The sequence below is a fragment of the Phalacrocorax aristotelis genome, chromosome 8, assembly GCF_949628215.1.
Source record: "Phalacrocorax aristotelis chromosome 8, bGulAri2.1, whole genome shotgun sequence".
Lineage (NCBI taxonomy): Eukaryota > Metazoa > Chordata > Aves > Suliformes > Phalacrocoracidae > Phalacrocorax > Phalacrocorax aristotelis.
This window is the reverse complement of record NC_134283.1, coordinates 25,890,508-25,912,726: the sequence shown is the minus strand read 5'-3', so window position 1 is coordinate 25,912,726 and position 22,219 is coordinate 25,890,508. Positions and strand designations below refer to the sequence as shown.

Sequence of the window (22,219 nt, the reverse complement as noted above, 5' to 3'; positions counted from 1 at the left end):
AGCAACAGTTGCCACCCATGTTTTCTTCACATAAGGTTTTCTTAATGTTACCCATGCTACACTAAAATGCCCCTCAGACATGATCCAAACTTAATCAGTGCAACGTCAAGTCTTAATCAAAGACTCAATCAACTGACATATCATTGTCAACCTTATCCTCAGAAGTGGTCTTCTGCTAAAGGAAGTAAGTGGGTTCCATAATATGAACTATGGCAGAACTATAAGAGAGGATGTTTCTAGGTACTGTATAAAATGTGCATGGTTACCTAACATTATGTGTTTGCCTACAGAGATCAGACATGTAATGTCAATAGTGATGGAAATCCCTAAACTGTAGACAAATAAATAAAACTAGACCAGATGTATTATCCATTATTGTTTTCTGGGATATAATTAATACATAAATATACCACTTGGTCTGCAGGAAACACCAAGCACAAATGGATGATGGAGATCAGAAGGAAAAGATGAAGGGCATTCTTGTATGTGATTTGTGAATTCCCACAGAGCTGGGAAAGATCTGTGCTCCAAGCTACTCAGAAAGTGCCAGTGTACAGCACTGCAGAGACTAGCACTGGACGGTGTGGTGCCCAGTTGTTGCTGGAGTCTCAGAAGGAATATAGTTCTGATGACGTGGCACCTGCTTTGGGCTAATTAGGCATCATTAGCTTCATATCACCAGGCGCCGCTGTGCTGCATATACTCATCCCTCTGTTACGTGAGGAACACTTAGACTTGCAAGATCTTCATGGTGTTGAATCCAATAACTTTTTAGTTTATTCATACTGGTGGGAGTAACTGAGCTTATGGAAGCAGAAAGATTGCAAGAAATTGCCAAGTTCTAGGGGCTAGGAGGTTTTTTAATATTATTGCATATAGCATATAATGAATTAATATTTGAATATGAATCTTTGAGTAAGATCCCTATCTGTTTCTGATCTCTTTTTCTTTTCTAGAAGTATTGTGACAGTGGAAATCTAGTTATGAAACCACTTTGCAGCAAGTTCTCTAAAGTACAAATGGTTTTCATTGGAATCATTAGGGATAAAAAACAGCAATGACATTTCCTGGGTTGCGCCAGGACACCTATTCTGTAAGTTGTCAGGCTTACCATAAGCGAGAATCAGCCTGAAGTACCTACAGGAAAATTAAACATGGTTCTGCTGAGGCCATGAAAAGCCTGCTCTGAACCCTGGAATCTATTTTGTAATTTCACTTGTCCATCAAAACACCTTATTTAATAGCTGTATACTGTCCTATAGTAATTATGGAGTCACATTGCCTTCTTCCCTTCTTTCTTCTTCCCACCCCATTCTCTCCAGTAAGGAACCATTTGTACAACTTGAGGATGATTGGTTTTTTATAATGTTACCAATTTAATCTAAAAATCAATTGAGTTTCACTGTAGTCTGAAAACTGTACATCCCCTTTTGTATCCAAATCCTCAGAGCCTTAGGGGAAAAAGTCTTTGAAATGAAATGTAAAAAGAATCCTAATGTCTTATGCAGAAAGACAGAATTTGGCAGGGGGCGGCAGAGGGGGAGAAAGAGGAGAAAGAAACAAGTACAATGGGTTTTTTCCGTCTTCTCCAATGCCAAATGTGTTCAGCAATGCACAAGCTCTGACTTTGCTTCTCCCCTTCCTATCACCCCACTGATTTCAGTGTATGGTGACTTGTATTCTCCTCAGCTTTGAAGATCTCTCTAAATTCAAAGAAGCATTTCTACCTTATTCTTTCTGGCTATGTTTTTGAATTACTAAAAGGAAGGTGAAGAACAAAGTGATGCAGTGAACCAAGTTTGAGTGTTCTGAAGGGTTTCAGAATTTCAGAATATACTTTGCATGTTACTGGTGATTTTATAAGTAATTTTGCTGTTTGTTCTATGCAAATGAAAAACTGCTGAAGAAATTCTTGAAAAAAGGAGAAATTGGTGTTTTCTGTGTTTAAAAATAAACAAAAAGCATGGATATTGCTACTAAAGATGTCCCATGATCTGTTGTATAAACAGGATGAACTATTTATTTAGTATTTCTGTGTAGCATTCATCTCATGGTACAGGGCCTGTAGGTGTCAAGTTTCTCAATTAGTCTGATAGTCTGTGGCCTGCATTTAAATAAATTAATATGTCTTAAGACTATCAGCTAAGTATATTTTGTGTATTCTTAATCAAAACATTCAGTCTGGTATGGATATCTTCCATCAGTTCTCTCAATTTTATCTTGAGAAGCTACTATATTGTGAGTGACTAGGCAAAGAAAATCCAATTGATAGCAGCAGGTTTACAAGAAATTAAGTATCTTGGTACTCATTCCCTACCTATGAGTTCATAGATTTTTGTATATTGTGGAATCATTTTGTGATTCTTTTTTTCCCAAAAAATACCACGTCTATAATATATGTCTATAATAACTATGTTATTCTCCACAGTGTGTATGCTATTCCTTTTGTAAATGGTTGCTTTATAATAGTATTTAGTTCCAGAACCTGCTGTAAGATGAGTTCTCATGTGTTTTATGTTGGTGAGCAAAAGACAAATACCTCAAGTGATCAGAAAGATGGTATAACGCCAGCTTTCACTGAGCCTCCAGATCTGCTAAGCAACAATCTTGCTGAAGTGGCCAAACTGTGCTTCATCGTACTTCCATGCTGGCAATGTCCAGAACAGCTGATAGGAGATGTAACTGGAGGGATGCTTTTTTGGATAAGCTTGAGCATATGGGGTTAGGATCAAGACAGTTCCCAACAAGGTCCTTTTGTCTCATGGTTAATGGGGAAGTAGCTCTCCTTAGCTCGGATGTGAGGCTCATTGTATACATGAACCACCCAGTGCTGTTCCAGTCATGCTCAGACACTTTGCTGATGGTTCAGAGCAGAGTGAGGTTAATGCATGGCCTCAGAATCCTCTCTCTGTTTTAGCCACATTTTCACTGATTTGCATGTTTATGTCATTATTTTTTTTCCACAAAGCAACGAATGACTTATCATTAGTCTCCAGGTGCTACCATAGCGTTAGCAATATGGACCGCTTGAATTCCTACATACTGTGCTCACTGTAGATATCTGTGTGTATCTATTTATCAGTCTAAAATATAGCCCAGCTGTCAAGTACAAACAAAAGCATTGTGAGACAGTGAATCTTACTGATAAATCCTGACTTTTTAAGAAAAGTTGGCTTCTTTTTTTTCCATTGTGTGGTGATTCTGATAGCTCTCTTGTTTCTAAATACTCTCATGTTCAGCCAGTAGTGCTATAGCTTTCTTTTAAAGATTTTCCAAATGTTGATTTCTCTTAAATAGGCTGGAAAAAAATAGGTGTTTTTGTAGTTTCTGTATGAAGAGGGTTTTATTTTATGTTCTACTAGTTGTTCATTTTTCTTCTACAGTGCTTCATCACCTGTCATTCCTTGAAGCACAGGCAATGATAAACTCCCTGTCCATGTTAATGGGAGTCGAGTATGCTTTGCCTCTCTCGGGACTGGTGCCATATTACCAGGACAATGTATTGATTTTGTTGACTGCCGATGTGTGATGCATGACAGAAATAAGAAATTGAACTTTCTGAATGCAAAGTAAATCATGCTGCTGATGATATATAAATGATTTAAGAGAAAGCAATCAATCGAATTATCTGTTCTGGTAGCAGTGCTACATACCACGCAGTAAAACAATAGTTCTTTTGCAATCTAAATCAAGCAGTGTTTTGTGCTAAACTTAGATTCTTGCAAAAAAGACTTGCAGTGTTTTTGAGTCTAGTGTTCTTTACTTTCTACATTACTGACATGTGGTTTGATAATTTAGAAATATTGAGCTAAGATTCATTAATTCTGCCTTTTTTCTTGTCAAAAGCCACAGATTATTCTTTCTAGACTGCTTATTACTATTTTAAATTGGCTGGTCTTTAAAATAATTTTAATTGTAAGTAGAGTTGGTTTGGGTCTCAAATACCTGCAGATGGAATTTATTATAGCCACAGGTAATTGGACTGTAATATCTGTAAAACATCCACTAGAGAAATGAATAGACCCATTCTCTCTTCTGGCAGATGTTTCGCGGATATTAGACTTGTATCCAGTTTTATGTGGGTACTTTAGCAGTGCACAATAGCATTTATGTGCAGATGACTATAATAGTCTTTTCTCTTCTTCTCCATGTTACGTAATGAATGGGATAATTTATCCTTGGAAAGAGAGAGAAGTATTTTAATGAAAGCTTGAAGAGACTTCCTGAAATTCTTCTTATCGATACCTGCTAACAAGTCTTGTCATTCGGTGTCAAAGTCTCAGCGTTTCCCCAGCCTAAGTACCTTAAGCAGCAGGGAGTTCCTCACAGTCTCCCAAAAGCCACCAAGAGCTGCGTATTTTGGAATCTTCAGTTTGAACTTTTGGGTGAGATTTTCAAAGGAGTTCAGCTCTCCTCAAGCAGTTGTTGATATTTGCTTAGTATTAAGGCTGTGAGAGTACAGGGAGAAGCTTCACCACCTCTTCCTGGTAAAGGAGGAATGCTGGTGCGTTTGGCAGTCTGCTGGAACAGCGATCCTGGAGTTCTTTCCTGCGTGAACGGACCTTGAGCCTGGTATGGTTCAGGGCTAAAATGAGTATAGGCAGTTGGGCAGAAAGTTCTACTCACAGATGTTCTAAAAAATAAAATAAAAAGCCTTTTGGGCTTTCTATAACCATATTTTCTCTTACATAAAAAAGTGGTATTTTTTCTTGCTGTAACTTATTTTAACATTTATTGTGTTAGAAAGAACAAGATTAACTGTTCAACTTCATAACTAATAAATCAAATTACCTCAAAATTACATAAATTACCTTGATTAATCCCACTGAGTTCAGTAAATGGTATTAGAATCTGGAAATGGCTGTTGGAGGGCGAGGTAGATTTAAGATAGGACACCAGAAAAACTCAGCAGTATCACAAAGTGAGAGCAAACCCTCACAACAAGTTATGTAATATTATTATTTCTAAACTCTCTAAGGATGTTCTTTCATATTTTTCATAACATACACTTGCTCTTACACCTCAGGATCAGCCAGTTTGTTTATTTTTCTTTATTTTAGAGTTTATTTTATTTTTCTCTCTGAAAGCCTAGAGTGAGACTCAGCAAATATAAAGTGGTGATAGACAAGGAAACATAAATAAACTGTCTGTCTTTTTTCTGAAGATTGACTTGTGAACAGAAAATTAAAAGATATTGTGACAATCTGATTAATTTCAGGTCTTCAGAGTCTGCACATATTCCTCATACCATGTAACCCTTGGAAAAATGACCGAAGAACTTACTGCACTGAATGAAGGATTTGTGTTTCACATAAATACTGAAACAGATGTGTTCCCTTTAAATGTCATATTGAAGTGGGACTCACTTGCCACGAACACAGTCATTAATGACCTCCATCCACGTACCATTGATCTTCCTGGAAAAGTACCCATTAAAGCAAATGAAACACATCTAGTGGTACTTAAAATCTAGTATCCTGCAGAAAGTAGAAACAACTTGCCAACAGCCAGTGCTCCAGAGCTAACAGTAATTTCCCTTCCTGTCAGGCAACTGCTTCTCCACTGGGAGAAGGTACACCAATAGGTGGTCCTGTGTTCATCACAGAAAGGGCAGAGAGCCTTCATGCAGTATTTGGGAACACGACAACAGCTTTTGTTACTAGCAGATGCAGGTGGTAAGTAACAAGTTGCAAAAACAAGGTCCATTTGCTGGAATACAGCTTTTGCAGGTATCCACTGGAGAGCCATCGGATGGGGCCAGACAGGGTGAGACATTCACACCCACAACCCAGGGAAGAGGAGGGGAGTTACCAAGGTGTTACATTAACAGTGTCAGAGGCAGAACTTGGCATAAACTTTTAGCACAAGAAGTAATGAATATAAAAAAGCTAAATTAAAGATTACAGAATATTGTCAAAGGTTTTCAAGTTATATTTCACAGCTCAAGTCTGTTAGTTTAGAAACTATGGTAATCTCAATTACATGGCTCAGTGCAAGTATTCTTCATGTCTTAAAATGTTCAATATTTAGAAGTCCCTCAGTATTTCAGGTTATTTTGGAAGAAAAGAAACTTTAAAAGTACTGTGCTCTTCCATTGTATACCTTCTGCTTTCTTTATATTGTGGAGGAAAAGAACAAGGTTTATTGAAGAAATGAGAGATAGGGAGGGAGGCTGTCATATAATTAGGCAGTCTCAGAAAAAAATCAAGCAGCAAAATACATTATTTCCTTGTGAGAACAAAATAATTCCAGTTTCCTGGGTGAGTCTGTAATTTGACTCTTTTGAAGTAGTTTAACTAATACTATAGAACAATTCAAAATCTGTTCTGACAACAGTCTTGGCTGAACTAAGGACACCTTGCTTAGCCATTTGGAAATCATTGTGCTAAAACTATTCTTATCTTTAAATACCGCATCTCTTTGTCAACATGCAACAATTTGTTCTGTGAATATCACCTGAGACAATTCTATGTGGGGTGCTAAAGGTTTTCCTGTGCAAAGTCGCAGTAAATGAAAACCAAAGTTCAATCACATGTTGATCTCCATGAGAACTTCAAAGATGATGCGCTCTGATTATTAAAAATGCAGATTTGAACATACCTTGTTGTATCACAAAGTGTGTAAGAAGCATCTGTATAATTGTGGAGTCATGGTTAATGATTGTTTGATTATAGAGGGTAGGCCTTCTACTAACAGATAGCAGTAATCTTGGCTCCTTTTCAGACTTCTCATGTTTTAGACTCTGAACAAGTAACGTACAATAAATGCAAAGATTATATTATCTGTGAGATTCCTTGTTTTACAAAAATTTGGTGTAGAGGAATTTAACCAATTTTTTTTATGGCACTGTCCAAACAGAGGGGGGAAGCTCAATATTAAGGGAAGTTGTTAGTCCAAATTATGTTCAGTTATTATTTTATTTGATGATTCTCCACTTGGTGAAACAAGAGAGAAAGTATGAAGGGAAACAAATCAGTGACCATTGACTTCAGCTATTTGTTGGTGTGAATTTAAACTCTGTTTCTTAAGGAGTTCTGGATATGTCAAAAGCATATCATGTTCTACATTGTAGGGCTTTTTCTTCCTTAAGTATTGAAGCTTATTTAGAAGTTACAAGCCTCTTTTTTTCTTTGGTTGATGTCATCATATAGAGCCAGTGAGCTTTTGGGTAAACGGAAAGAATAAGGAAGAACTTATTTCACAACAATTTTTTAAAAATCTATTCTCTCATCAGTTTTGCTGTCACCATCTTTGAAAGAACAGCAGCTTCCATCTAGAATTCTTGATGTTGACAAGTTGTTCCAAATCTGTCCTATATGAATGAGATGGCTCTGATTCCTGAAATTAGTTTTCCATTTTCTGCCCTCAGACTGCTTTGGATTTGCTGCTAGCCCAATGAACAACAGAAAGAAAGAGTCATGTACACAAAAAAAATTGAATTGCTATCAATATGATATAAGAATGTAGCTACCAAAATACTTTAAAATTTGCTATATGTTGGGTAGATTTTTATGGTTGTTTCAGTGTTTTTACAGGTTATTGGGTTCATATCTTCAAAGTTGCTTGCCTTCTGCTACTGCTGTGCACCTGGATTGTACTTGGATTATCAAAAATTAATGATGCCTGCAAACAGTTTTATACCTTCTATGTTATCACAAAATGCACTCTGCATGATTCCTTGAAATTAGATGCTATTTGAGCTCTCTAAGATGTATATTATTTAATTTTGTCCCTTCTCTGTGGGTGAGAACTTAAGATCGAGGTCAAATATATATTATTTTATTATGTCAATTTCCAAAAGGTCATAGTCATTATTCTATCTCCAAGTTGTTCTTTTTATTTTCGGTTTTTAACAGCAAAAACCTATAAAAGGCTACAAACTGAATGAATACCTTATTTTCGGGTTTTGTAGCAGATTTATTTCTGATGTCTACTGATCAGTTCTGTGTACCAGCTCTGGAGTATGCAAGTTAGCTCAGCTGCAGTTTGGCGAACCCAGATTCATATTTCATGCAGAAGTTTTATAATGGTGTGAACATGTGCTGTCTTCTGGGGTTTTTTTTTTTTAGCTGGTGGTATTTTTTCTGTTGTTGTTGTTTTTTTGTGGGTGTTTTTTTACCATCCAGAGTGATGGCTGTTGCATCTGCTACAGCTGATGGTTACAAGGACCTTACTGAATGTGGCTGTCTTTTATAGCAGTCAAACCATTTTAAGAAAAAGAATGATGCTGGTTTTACAAGTAAAATCTGAATGGGTTTGAACTAGAGTTTGTCCTTTTCATCCACATCCAGATTATAAACTACATAGCGTACAAAGAAAAGATGATGAGATAACTGTACGCTGAACTTCTCTTTTACCCATATTACCCTCACTGTCTCTCTCCTGTGCTGATCATGGTGCACAAGACAGAAAAACATCTCTTCCAGGCCTTGCTTGGTGACCTGGTCATGTTTCTGTTACCAGTAGTGATGTTTCAGCCCAGGGGCTGAAATTACAGCAAACCCACACTGTTTTATCCAGCCTTGGGATCAGAAGTTGCCTTAAGCTGAATGTACAGTTACTATCACGTATATATGGGATGTGTGTAGTCTTAATTTGTTTTTAAAGGTTTGGTTTATTAATGTATTGATACAATGTATCTTTAAAAACACAAAGATTAAAAAAAGCACCTAGGGTTGCCATTTGAAATTATATTTAGATTTACCTGTGCCTGTCTGTATGTTTATATCTGTTATGTTAGTAACGGTTTAGTTTTAGAAATATATTTGAAGTTACTTTCTGAATTAATTTTCTGGACTGTTCTCCATGATGTCAGAAGAGGTGTGTATCTTAACTGTTTACTCCTGTTTTTATAGATGGCTACACAACAGATGACATTGAATTTTACTGGCGTGGGGGTGATAATGCAGTCACAGGAGTGACAAAGATCGAACTGCCACAGTTCTCCATTGTAGACTACAAGCTTATCACCAAGAATGTTGTTTTCTCTACAGGTCTGTGGAGGGGATGTTAAAAGGGGAATTCACGGGGAAGATTTCTAGAAATGGGTTAATTCGCAATGTGCAGTTCAGGGTCTGAGCAAAAATTTTAGTAACAGGAATGAATTAGAGCAGAAACTGTGAATTTTGAAAGGAACGGTTTTTATTACAGCTTTCAGAGTGTATAAGGCATCACTCATTAACATATGAAGAGGATACAGTAGTCTGTCATGTTAAGGCTCAGTCAAATATACTGTATTTTCTGTTTTCCTGTGAAAACTGATTAAGCCACTTACACACCTCTGTGCCCTAAACCCAACAAGAAGTAACCCAGCCTGTAGGAAATTTTGGAACCTTTCTCTCGCTATTTCTAGACGTTCCTTGTGCCAGGCTGTGGATGTATTAGACTAATTAGTTTGTCTTCAGTGTAAAACCTTTAAGATCTTTGTTCCACAGGATTTGTAGTTTAGCCTGTGCTAGCAAGCATATGATATTCTGAAGGCTGAAAAGATGCTTTGTGAGGAGGAGTAGAAAATAAGATTGGATTTCATAAAATTAAAAAAAAAAAAAAACAAACAAAAAACCAAGAAACAACTAGAACATTTCAACGACATTACATTATTCAAGAGAGACAAGAGTTGGGTCAAACTATTACTATGTGATGTTCTCTGCCTACTTGAGAAAGCTGCTAGGTGTGTTTAAAAAAATAAATGTTCAAACCTCACTTTCTAGATATGGATAGAAATCATCTTTGAAGGGAGTATAAAAGGACTGAGCATCGCAAATTCTTCAAAACCAAGCAGAAATGGGACTTGAATAGTGATCTCTAGGCACCTGTTTCAACAAGTGTTTCTTACACCAAAATATTTCTGGTGTCCAGTGACAGGGCAAGTGTTGCAGTGCTTGGAGAGAAGGTTAGAATAAGGGTTGCACTGAAGGAGGTGTACTGCGGCTTGTCAGGGAAGAAGCATTTCTATGCTTTGATGCTCTGAAATGTATTTTGGCTGTTGATTGTTAAATATTATGATTACCAGCAGATATGTACCTAGAGGGTTCTTGTACTATTAGAATAAAAGATTATTTAATCCAAATACTTGCCGGAAATTCTGCAGCTGATTATCCTGGATCTTTCAACTCTGTGTGTACCCTATGTTGTATGAAACAATAAAACCAAAATGACAGAAAAATGTTTTCAGGCTTTATACAAGTAAATTATGGCCATACCAAATATTCTCTTTTAGGTGCCTACCCAAGGCTGTCTCTCAGCTTTAAACTTAAGAGAAACATTGGTTACTTCATTCTGCAGACCTACATGCCTTCTATTCTGATCACTATCCTGTCCTGGGTTTCCTTCTGGATTAATTATGATGCTTCAGCTGCAAGAGTTGCTTTAGGTAGGCATTTTTACACATCTCATGCAGTGTGCATTAGCTGAATGCTTTTTCTTGCTTCTGGCTTTGTGGATAGTGCATGATTTGAGAAGTAAATCTGTTAGATCTTTTTATGTCTGGCTTGTTAAGCTTTGTATTATTTGAATCAGCATTTAAATCATCACAATTTAAATAAAAATTAAAATGATTTTGTGTCTGAATTAGCTAACTGCATAATCATTGTAACCAGAATTAGCCTAATTGTCTCAACGTTTTCTGTTGTTGTTTTACTGCTTGTTTTTCTCCAAAGAGAATGCATGTAGTTTGCTTTTGCCTATGGCAGCCCAGAATACACATTCAGCACTGTTATGGGTTATAAATTTCTTTTCCTTTCAGGTGTGAATTAAATAAAGTTTTACTAGGGTTCTATGGCTAACCTCTCCTTCAGTTGAGGGAGGTTTTCCTTACTGTTGCCTTACCTTTTAAAAGCACAACCACTTCCCTAAGTAATCTCTAGAGTAATTTTATATCTCATCACTAATCCCATGTGTGTTTGTCTATACTGTGCCCCCCGTCAGTGGATCCAAACATGTTACAAAAATAAATATGAGTATTTATTGCCAAATTTTGTATAAATCAGACTGATTCCTACCAGTACAGCTATCAACTGGGTAAAATAAGTAAATTGGCATAAAAGATACAATTGAGAATTTGACAGTTTATAGAATACTGTCGATGAGTTTTACCAGGCCTTTCTGTGTAGCATTTTCCTGTAAGAATTCAAGGCAGCAGACATCCCAAAAAAGCTAGAGAAAAGCAAGATAACAGTGACTCTAGGCTGGTAATTTATAACTGAGATTTGTTAGAGGCAGTTACAGTTTCTCTGGTTAAAAACATACAGAATCCAACTACTGTTGTTTGAATGCATTTTATTACAGCTCTAATCTTTGTGGTACAAAAAACTAAAGACAAAAATAAGGAATATAGACAGAGGTTGGGGATTAGAAGTTTTCAGCTCTAGCGTTTGAATATTATGAGCTATTATGCTAGAAAATTAAAATTAATTCAGTCAATAGACTTGTTGCTTCTTTTTTCCAGGAATCACAACTGTGCTCACAATGACAACAATTAACACCCATCTTCGAGAGACTCTTCCCAAAATTCCATATGTGAAAGCCATTGACATGTACCTTATGGGATGTTTTGTCTTCGTTTTCATGGCTCTGCTGGAGTACGCATTGGTCAACTACATCTTCTTTGGCAGGGGACCTCAGCGTCAGAAGAAAGCAGCAGAAAAAGCTGCCAGTGCCAACAATGAGAAGTTGAGAATGGATGTCAATAAGGTAAATCGAAATGAGGATATACTATTAGCATTTCCCCAGGTAGGCAGACTTGAACTTCTGCCAGACAGAGCTTTAAAACGTAATTTCTTGTAGAGAATGAGTGGAGTGGGATTATTATGATCTTGTCTTAGCTCTGCAGAGCAGTGTACTTAGCCACCTCAGCAATGAATGCTGCCCTCTAGCCTGCAAAACTGAATGACTTTTCTGAAGCATGCACTCAGTTAAGCTTTACTGTGAGATGCTTTCTCAGTCAGGATGTAGAGTTAAATATGTCTAATCTGTTTCCAAGGGAACAAATCCAAAATGATGGCTGTAGCTGATATTCTAGTAAGAGCTGTATGGAACACTGGAAATAAAACTAAATTTAACCTACTTTCATAAATCTTTCAGATGACCTGGATAAGAAATATTTGCTACAGAAGTGTTTAAATCTTGAAAAGTTTGCATATTTTCAACGCATAATGGCCCAGGATACTGTTGACTAAATGAGAAACTGCTCAGAAATAAAGCATCAACTTACTGTGCACTGAATTTTGGGTCAAAAAATGGTCCCTGGGGGATGGAGAATTGAGGCAGAAAATACGTTTGCCAAGATACACAATTTTGGCAAAAGTATCCATTATGCTTAATGAAAACGGAGCACTTATGAAGCACTTGTCATTTTTCACTTTGACCATTTTGGATTAATTTCACACAGTGGCAAATCTGGGTTGAATACTAAAATGTACTCGCTCTGAAATGTATAAACTTCCACACACATGCAAAATTGGAAAGTTAAATAAAGTTAAATTATCTTTTTTTTTTCTTCTCTTTTTGGCATAGGAAGCTTATTGAATTTGTAATTCTATGAGATACTCCAAGGGAGGGGAAATCAAAATCAGAAGTGAAAAAAATCAGAAAAAACCTCAGTGATTATTTGTGAAGTGGAAACATAAGTTTCATACAGCTCTAATGGTGGAATTTCTCATTTGTTCAGAACTTCTACACTACCATAATGTGCCTGTGGACAGAAGAACACTTTTTTCCGTTTTTGTTGGAACAACAAAATCCGTCACGTTGATAGCATAAATCATTTTTATAGATTGTAGTTTATACTCTTTTAGGATGGAGGTTTATATTGTCATGGGTCAGATCTCACCCATTCATTAATTTATCTTTTTCCTTATTAATTTGAAAGAAACATGAATGAAGAAAAATGCATAATGTTGAGATTAATTTTGATGTTATGGTACCATAGATCACATTTCACCATTGTAAAGTTCATGAAGACTCTGTGGGATCTTCTTCTTTCTATTGGTGATTTTTCAGCAGTATACAAAAAGGTTGCAAGCTTTTATTTAATTTAACAAGTTTATTATTTAAAAGTCTGTTTCCTTTTAAACAAAGCTATTAAGTAAGAAACAGTGTAGGTAATTTTATGAGACCAGATCTGTGTTTACCAGAAGCCTTTCCTCTAACATAAATAGAAGTTTAAGATCCATAGGGGTCAGAGTATCACCACTAGCTGGGGTATATTTTTATATATTGTTTCACTTCTGATATTTTCTATATACTTATTCATACAACAGATCTTTCAGCCATGTAACAGAATAGCCAAAGTCTAGTGGCAAATTGCTAATCATGAACTAGAAGTTGAAAGCACTAACTGGTGTACTAATCCAAGTCTGTAAGCAGAGTAAATTAATTCCCATAGCTGTTGCAGAAATTCACCGTCCTACAGGATTAACACAAAGTATACTGGGAACAACTTTACATTATTTCTATTTTTTCATACTGAGCCTTTTGCTTAATATACCAAGCTAGCACGGTTCATCATCTATGGCAGTTCTGCTCTGGTATCCAGACAGACTCTGATCTGATAATCAGGTTTGCAATCCCTTAAGCAATAGATGGAGAATCAAATAGGAGAGGATCGGAGAAGAGTAGTGATCAGAGAACACGTACAGACTGCTCTGGAGAGGAGGAAAGGAGCTGACAGCTGTTCTTGCTGTTTGACCAGCAGCAAGAAAATAGATTCATATTTAATGGATCTGAACATTTTATCTATGAAAGGGAGACAAATATTATATAATTATTTTCATGTACAAGAAACAAAAATGGGTCTGAACTGCCAAATTGGGTTCAGATTCAGGTTTCCATGAAAACCTGAGTATTTTAGAAATGGGACCAAATGAACGCTCCATCATTAATTATGATCCAACATTAAAAGACTAATTTTATGAAGTATGACTATTCTTTTGTGATATTACTAAATTCCTCTTGTATCACTACATGTAATACTATGAATTTATGTTTGTGACTTCAGATACTATGTGAGAAAAGATTAATACCATCAGTAATAAACCTCAAAACATGAGGATGAAAGCTCTGTACAGCTCTGTTACTGCATTCAGCATAGACATTGTAAAAAAGGTAGATGAATAGTTATTGGAACTGCTGCTTGCAGTGCAGCATCTTTGTTTATATACTGTAGACCAGCAAATTTGTACTCAATTTCTGCAGATTCCAAAACCAATTTTCGTAACAGCATCTTACAACAAAAGGTGATGGGAGAAGTGCTTATTAGTCCTTCCATCCACAACTACTTGCAAAATCAAAGTCAAAGTTAACACATACTCCCTTTATGCTCTTTTGTTCTCTGGTATGGAGAGATTCCAGGGCATGCACAGACATAGGTAGTCTCTCTATTTTTGCTTAGTATTATTCAGAAGATACTAGAGAGCGTACAAAACAGTATGGAAGCACAACAGAAGCTGTTCTTCCATGACTGTATCTGCTCAATCCAGTATAATGCATTGGAGATTTGGTGACTCAGGAGGAGAATGTCCTGTTTTTTTCCATTTGAGAGAACACTGTCAGGCTGGCTGCAGAGCTTCCCGTGGGCTATTCCAGATGAAACAGTGGCCAAATCTTTTTTTGAAATTTCATATTCTATTCATGTCATAAGCCCAATGAATGTGGTGGGTTTGGATTTTTAGAATCATGGAACCGTACAATAGTTTGGGTTGGAAGGGACCTTTAAAGGTCCTGCAATGAGCAGGGACATGTTCAACCAGATCACGTTGCTCAACCTGAAGCCCCATTCAACCTGACCTTGAACATTTCCAGGGATGTGGCATCGACTACCTCTCTGGGCAACCTGTGCCTATGTTTCACCACCCTCATGGTAAAAAATTTCTTCCTTATATCTAGTCTGAATCACCACAGAAGATTGTAACTTCATATACTCCCTCATTTTCAAAGACTGTTGGCCCTGTTTGGGGTAAGGGAAAGGAAGAGAAGGAGTTGGGCCTATATCTTGATTTCCTCTTGAATTGTGAAGCCTGAATAATAAAATCATGGAGTAATTTAAAGGACAAGGAAGATTCAGACGCTATTACCAACAGATATGTTATCACAGACTTGTTAAATCATATTGGATGTACTCCATTTTCTTTGCAGTGACTTCAGGATAAAATGGCTGTACGTATGATCATTCCACTCTTGAAGCTTCTCAAGCTGCATTCAACAGTTTGTTCCTTTAGACTAACTCATCTTTTGCCTTTGTTAAGGATAATTGTTCTCTCTGTAAATAGCCATATTGTTGCTTGCAGGTAAATCACTGTCTTTCTTCTTATATTGGACATTGTTCATTTACTGGAGATAGTATTCACATAATTTCCTCACCTCTCTTTTCAAGCTTATAGTCTTCTCTTATGTTATTTCTTCAAATGCCTTTATTATCTTTACAGTCTCAAGTTTTTGCATCTCTTCTGTTTTGAATGGCATAGTACTGCGGGTATATGTATAAGGACAGGTAAAGTGGGAGTGTTGTATTTCCGCTTGAAGACCTAATATGTGTCATAAACTGTGGTGTATGTACTCTAACCCATTGTTATGCAATTTTATTCTGTGGACTTTTCTATTTTAAATAGGAATGTTGATGGTCATCAGCATCCTTTTGTTCCTTTGTAGGCACATTTCATGTTATCTTTTCTTTCAGCTCAGGGCACATATCTAATATATTGTCTGTGCTTCGTCCAGATGATTAACAGATAGGTTAAAAAACAGGGGCAAATTCTAACCTCTGGCTTCACAATATCATTCAGCTGGCTGTCGTCTTATGGGTACATATATCTGGGACATATCTTTATCAATGATCTAGATGAGGGGATTGAGTGCACCCTCAGTAAGTTTGCAGACGACACCAAGTTGGGCAGGAGTGTTGATCTGCCTGAGGGTAGGAAGGCTCTGCAGAGGGACCTGGACAGGCTGGATCGATGGGCTGAGGCCAGCTGTATGAGGTTTAAGAAGGCCAAGTGCCAGGTCCTGCACTTGGGTCACAACAACCCCATGCAACACTGCAGGCTTGGGGAGGAGTGGCTAGAAAGTTATCCAGTGGAGAAGGACCTGGGGGTGTTGGTTGACAGCTGGCTGGACATGAGCCAGCAGCGTGCCCAGGTGGCCAAGAAGGCCAAAAGCATCCTGGCTTGTATCAGGAATAGTGTGGTCAGCAGGAGCAGGGCAGGGATCGTGCCCCTGTACTGGACACTGATGAGGCCGCACCTTGAATACTGTGTTCAGTTTTGGGCCCCTCACTACAAGAAGGACATTGAGGTGCTGGAGCGTGTCCAGAGAAGGGCAACGAAGCTGGTGAAGGGTCTGGAGAGCAGGCCTTATGAGGAGAGGATGAGGAAGCTGGGGTTGTTTAGCCTGGAGAAGAGGAGGCTGAGGGGAGACCTTATCGCTCTCTACAACTACCTGAAAGGAGGTTGTAGTGAGGTGGGTGTTGGTCTCTTCTCCCAAGTCACTAGTGATAGGACAAGAGGAAATGGCTTCAAGCAGCATCAGGGGAGGTTTAGATCGAATATTAGGAAAAATTTCTTTACTGAAAGAGTGTTCAGGCATTGGAACAGGCTGCCCAGAGAGGTGGTGGAATCACCATTTAAAAGACATCTAGTTAAAAGACATGTAGACGTGGCACTTGGGGGCATGGTTTAGGAGACATGGTATTGTTGCGTTGATGGTTGGACTTGATTATCCTAGAGATCTTTTCCATCCTTAATGATTCTATGATGCTGTGATATCTTCTGTTTTAAGATGATGTGTCAAAGGCTTTACTGAAATACATAGCTTTAATCTGTTAATTGTAATTATAAAAAACTGGTCTGGAAGGATCTGGTCTAGAAACCTCTATAAGGCTTTTCTTCTTCTTATAGTAATTTTGGTTTCTGTTTCCTTTTGGGATAGAAGGGGACAGGAGGAGGGAAACAAGCGACTGTGATATAACCCTTCAAATTTTCTCCTTTATGAAGCCTGGCTTTGTCTTCAAGGAGATGATTAGCCTAACCAGGATCTCAGTGTAGAGCCTGGTACCACTGTGAATAATTTCTTATGTAGACCCCCAGCCATTGCAATATATTTAATTTCTGTTACCGTAGTTCAAATACTGAGCTGCTTACTGTTCTCTCAGTTCTGATTTATTCCCTGTAGGTTCTTTCCAGAATCCAGTGGCCAAGGTATTTTTGATTAGTTTATAAATTTTTCTCTTACATTGTTGGATCCAGTAATTTTACCTTGGATGTTTCCATCTTCCAGCTGTGGCTTAGGTGGGCTTGCTGATACTGATCGCTGCAATGTGTCTGATGCATCTTCTGGTCTTTGTGTTGCTCAGGATTTGCAGTCTGATCACCTCCCAAGCTCTGTATTTTCAGTATGTTTTCCTGTGTTACTAAATTCCCAGTCAACCTGCTGATTATGCTTTTGTTACATCTTTTGGATTCATTGCTGGTTTTTCCACAGTTGTTCATCTAACTCATTTGATCCAGACTACTACATACATTGACTTCTCTGGAGGTTTAGGAAAGATTAAAATGCTTTTCAATATCAAGGATATCTGTGTATATATTATTCTGGATAGATCAGAAAACCTCTGTTACAGCTATGTGGTAACTTAATGGCAATAAGAACTGTCACTGTAAGACCATGGTAAAGGTACTGGGCTGAATGAAAGGCTGATTCTATTCTTCTTCCTCTGTAAAGAAGTGTTTCTTGCATCTTGCCAGCTGTACATTTGACAAGGGGTGATTATAATGGAAAAGCAGCTGTATGCCATCCTTTCCCAAAGCAACAGAGATTGGAAGTGTGTCAGGCAGCAGAGACAATACTCACTATGAGTATTTGTATCAGTTCCTACATCAAGGCTCTTGTTAAATGAAGGGCTACAGATCCACCTCCTGATGGGGCACCTTGTTAGTCTTTTCTTAGACATCACTATGGTTTCCTTACCTGGATATTAGCTAGATACAGGGTATGATACTTGCATTTTTTCAAACCAGATATCAAACCTTATAGAGGCATTACCATATAAAGATTTGGTGCATCTTGCCTTCCATTTCTAGTCAGGTCTTCCTAATTCTTGCATGGTATTGAGGTAGTGTCTAAATTATTTCTAAATTATTCTTTTCTTTATAGTTAGGTCATCTAGGTTTAGAGCAGTTAATTATTGCAAATTAATATTTCTTATATCAAATCTGTTTATTACATCGTTTTAAAGTAATTTGATTTGCCACTTCACAGAAGTGGCATTATGTTTTGCGTAATGTAAATACATCACTGAATACGGCTTTAGAATGTATACAGTGGCAGTAGTAATCGAAGCCTAGACATTTCCAACCTAGCTTAAAGCACAGAGATGCTGTAAGAGTACAGGCTATATATCTGAAGTACATGATACCATAAGTTGCATAAATTAGGCTCTACCTCTAATTTTGCAATCATGCTGTTGCTAGTGTGAGCATTAATAAAGCAATTTTCCTCTGGAAAAGAGGGGAAAAATGTCAGGATATTATGCAACACTTCATAAAACTGTTTATACAGATTTATTCAGTCTTTTTTTTTAAAGTAAATGTGAACTGACATCGCTAACCTCTGCATGTTTAGATAAGGGTTTTTTTCTGAACACAAAGACTTTTTTGAAATATACTGAGTCTATTTTTAAAACAATGAGTAATTCTTTACTCAGTAGTCTGTATTATGTAAGGTATTTGGTCAGCATGCCTGAAAATTACAGTGCGCTGCTGCTATACATCTCCAAGTCACAGGCAGGTAAAATTGTCAGACTAATGACATTTTTTTCTATCAGAAATTTGGGGTTCAAAGTAGAGAACATGGAACTTAAATATGATAATGAGATTAAACAGCATATTAATAGATTTGAATCACAATATAAATGTTCTCTTGAAGAACGAATGTAAGGCTTAGCAAGCTAAGAAAGTTTAAACAAATATAGGTATCTCTGCAATTCATTGCCCTCCTGACACACTGTTGTTATATCCAAATTAGCACAGCATTGCTAAAGGAGACGATATAGCAAAAAAAAAAACAAACAGAAGCTTAATCTGCCCTCAGCTGCACTTAACATGGTAACTTTCTTCCCCTTCAAGTTGTCTCAGCTGCCGAGTTTTTCCCCTACACCTTTTTGACCAAGGAAAAGAGTCTGACCAAGTTTAACTAGAAAAGTTGAATAGTTCTCCTCAAATATTTCATTTTTAGAGGACTCCACTGCATTAGCAGAGCTTTATGACAAACAAGACCATGCAATTACCTGTTTCACAAGTGATTGCACCTAATTATTTCACTTACGCAACTGAGCAGGCTGAGGATGGACAGTTTCCGGCCATTGTATAGTCTAGCAAGGAAACGGGGCTCCCACAGCATCCTCCTTCTCCAGGTGCCCATTTTCAGATTCACCGGCTTACATATGTGTGCTGTTTGAACATGAAGGCTGAGTACTTTTGGTTTCATTGTGCCAACAATGCCATCCATTACAGTAGCACGCTTTGAGACGGCATAGAGTCAGCTCAGGTATTGCTTTGCTACCAGCTGTTTCCCATGAGAGCTTCCAAACTTCACCAGTTTGCTAGTCGATAAATGGACGAGCCTGTACATTTTTTCTCACTCTCATATCCATAGGTGTCTCTTTTGAAAAAGGAGGGGTGGAATTAGATGGAGGAGTGTGCTTACTTGAGCCAATGTGAATCTGTTGATGCATACATGTGGCCCTTTGCAGGCCAACTTGTGATAGCTTTGTGTGCTGCAAACAGACAAGGTCACTCTCTTCAATATTGAGACTAAGGTATAAGGATGCATTAACAGGGCTGCAGGCCCGAGATAATATACCTTGCTCCAAAGCAATGCTCATTAGCTTAGGCTTGGCTAATGCCTTTATTTCCGCTCTGATTTGCTGCTGGCTTGCCTCCGGCCTTTTCAGTTCACAGCAATATTTGTTCATTTCTATCTGAAGAAATCACATTAATGCACCTCTAGTGAGGAGCAATTATTGCAAAGGTACCTAAAACCAGCCAGTATTTATTACATGGAACTGCACCTTACACCCTACGCAGTAGAGGTACTTCTAGTATGGTATACTCTCTATAAAACCTGAGTAAGCAGAAGACTGTAAAAGCTTTTGGAAAAAAGAGGACCTTTAAAATGGCTACATGCACAGACTCAGTTAGTAACAGAAAAGGATATTTCAAACACTAAGGTAACCTGAATCTCTTAAAATTTCAGTTTAAAATCTCAAACCCTCAGCGCTCTGTATCGCTGGAGCTAATGCTGCCACTGTCCAGATTTCAGTGAAAGCATTCATCCTCTTCCTTTCCCCTCCAAGGAGAGTTTTTTTTTTGTTTTCAGTACAAGAAAAACTGCGCAAGGACTGACTCTTGATCTGGGGTCAGAAGGTATTTCTTACCCAGAAGTTTATTGAAGGACATGTAATAATAGTAGGCATGGATTATAAAAACTCAACCTTTCTCCTAAATTTACATTCATGCATTATTAAGGAACAACTTGCATATGAAACAATCAGCAATGCACAGAGTGCTCGGTCAGCCTCTTCGTGTTTTGTTGAAACTTGAGGTTTGATAGGAGTGAAATTTGAGGAAGTTCCAGTTTTAGCCTGCAGCACTTTGCAGAAGCAGTCAGAAGGTGATTTATCTCCATGATCCATAGTTGTATTCCACATGACACCTGAATAAAGGTCAAGTCAACTGCGTGCATTTTTCTTTCTGCAGCTGCACTCCTTTGAATGCCATGTTTAATTAATGTAAGAACAGTGCATGTACACTCTGTTTAAAGTACAATATCCCTTTTGCTTTTGTAGTGCATCTACAAATGTGCTATCCACCAGTGACCCTGAATTAAATACACTTTTGGTTGCAAAAAACAATCCATTAATGCAGTTTATGTCATTATTTCAGACTGTGGGGAAATAAGGCACAAAAAAGGCAAATGATGTACAGTGAAATAGAAGAAATGTATGTAGCTCCAGCCCAGAAGGTCTGTCTGGCTAGCAGATTTGCTGAACTGATTTCCCACAACAGATCAGCTGTAAAGACTGACAAGGTTTAATTGAATGGCCATGAGTCAGCCAATTTCTATTGAAAAATAAGTTGTAATTCTGTTATGTGCTAGGGGATGTAACCTAGTTGTGCTCATGAATCTTGAGATCACTGGAATGTCTATGCTAGGGTGGCACTAAGTGGTAAAAAATGTTATTATAATGTAGAAGATGGCTGTTTGTCAACACCTTTGCTTTACAGTGTCTAAAATTATCATCTGTTTGGTTTTGTTTTGCACATAGCAATGCATTGTTATATCTAATTTAGGGGAAATCAATTTCAAGTGATCCAAAATTCGTATCAGAAATGTTTACATAATCAGAATGATAGTATCCCAAACTGGTAAGAAGGGGATACATATTTCAAAAACTGGTAAGAAGGGTACATATTTCAAATGCCTTTTTTATAGTTTTTACCCATCTTTAGTCTATGGGTAACTATCAATTATGATGCTTTACCTTTGTTGTTGTTTGCTCTTTAGGCTGTAAATTTACCTAGACTGAAGCAAGGTAATGCTTTCAACACTATTAAAAAACAAAAACCAAATTGCTGTGTTAGAACACATTCTAAAGTCTTTTTCCCAATATTTCAAAAATATTTTTTCCTCAAAATATTTTTTTCCCCCAACAGTGGAAACATTCTAATTCCCAGGAGAGACATGGTGCAGCCACGCTGCAGCATGGCACAGAGAGTGCTTGTCTTGCATAAAGATAGAGCAAGGTTAAAGAGCAGAATAGCCCAAACAGCCTAGAAATAACATATCTAGCAGTATTCAGAACAAAATATTACTAATGTAGCATATGAACCAGGCATCCATGCAGACACGTGAAAATTGTATAACTTCATATACATATATATATATATTGTTTTTTGAAAGGGTTTTAGGTTGTGTATTGCATACATGTACGTTAAGTTTAATGAAACAGTTATGCTGGGCCATGAAGACCTAAGTTTATCACTAAATTCACTTAGTAAATTGTTTTGGATACTAACTGCTTTCCCAGTATTCTTTATATGGAGACGATAGACACCAGGAGTTAGGTTCTCACATGACTTAGGGAAAAGTTTAGGAGGTTGGTAGGAGTAAGCCTAAATTTAAATACATGTGTGTATATATACAGACATATATGTTTATACATATGAAT

General features: G+C 37.4%; 1 protein-coding gene across 2 annotated transcripts in view; it reads left to right on the top strand.

The window, feature by feature from the left end:
- Positions 1 to 22,219, top strand: part of GABRB2 (gamma-aminobutyric acid type A receptor subunit beta2) — a 170,906-nt gene that overhangs the window by 136,207 nt on the left and 12,480 nt on the right. For both annotated transcript variants that reach the window (XM_075102105.1, XM_075102104.1), the window contains exons 7-9: positions 8,856 to 8,993; positions 10,220 to 10,372; positions 11,447 to 11,691. In XM_075102105.1, the coding sequence (XP_074958206.1) occupies positions 8,856 to 8,993; positions 10,220 to 10,372; positions 11,447 to 11,691 (536 nt within the window). The remainder of the gene's footprint in view (positions 1 to 8,855; positions 8,994 to 10,219; positions 10,373 to 11,446; positions 11,692 to 22,219) is intronic.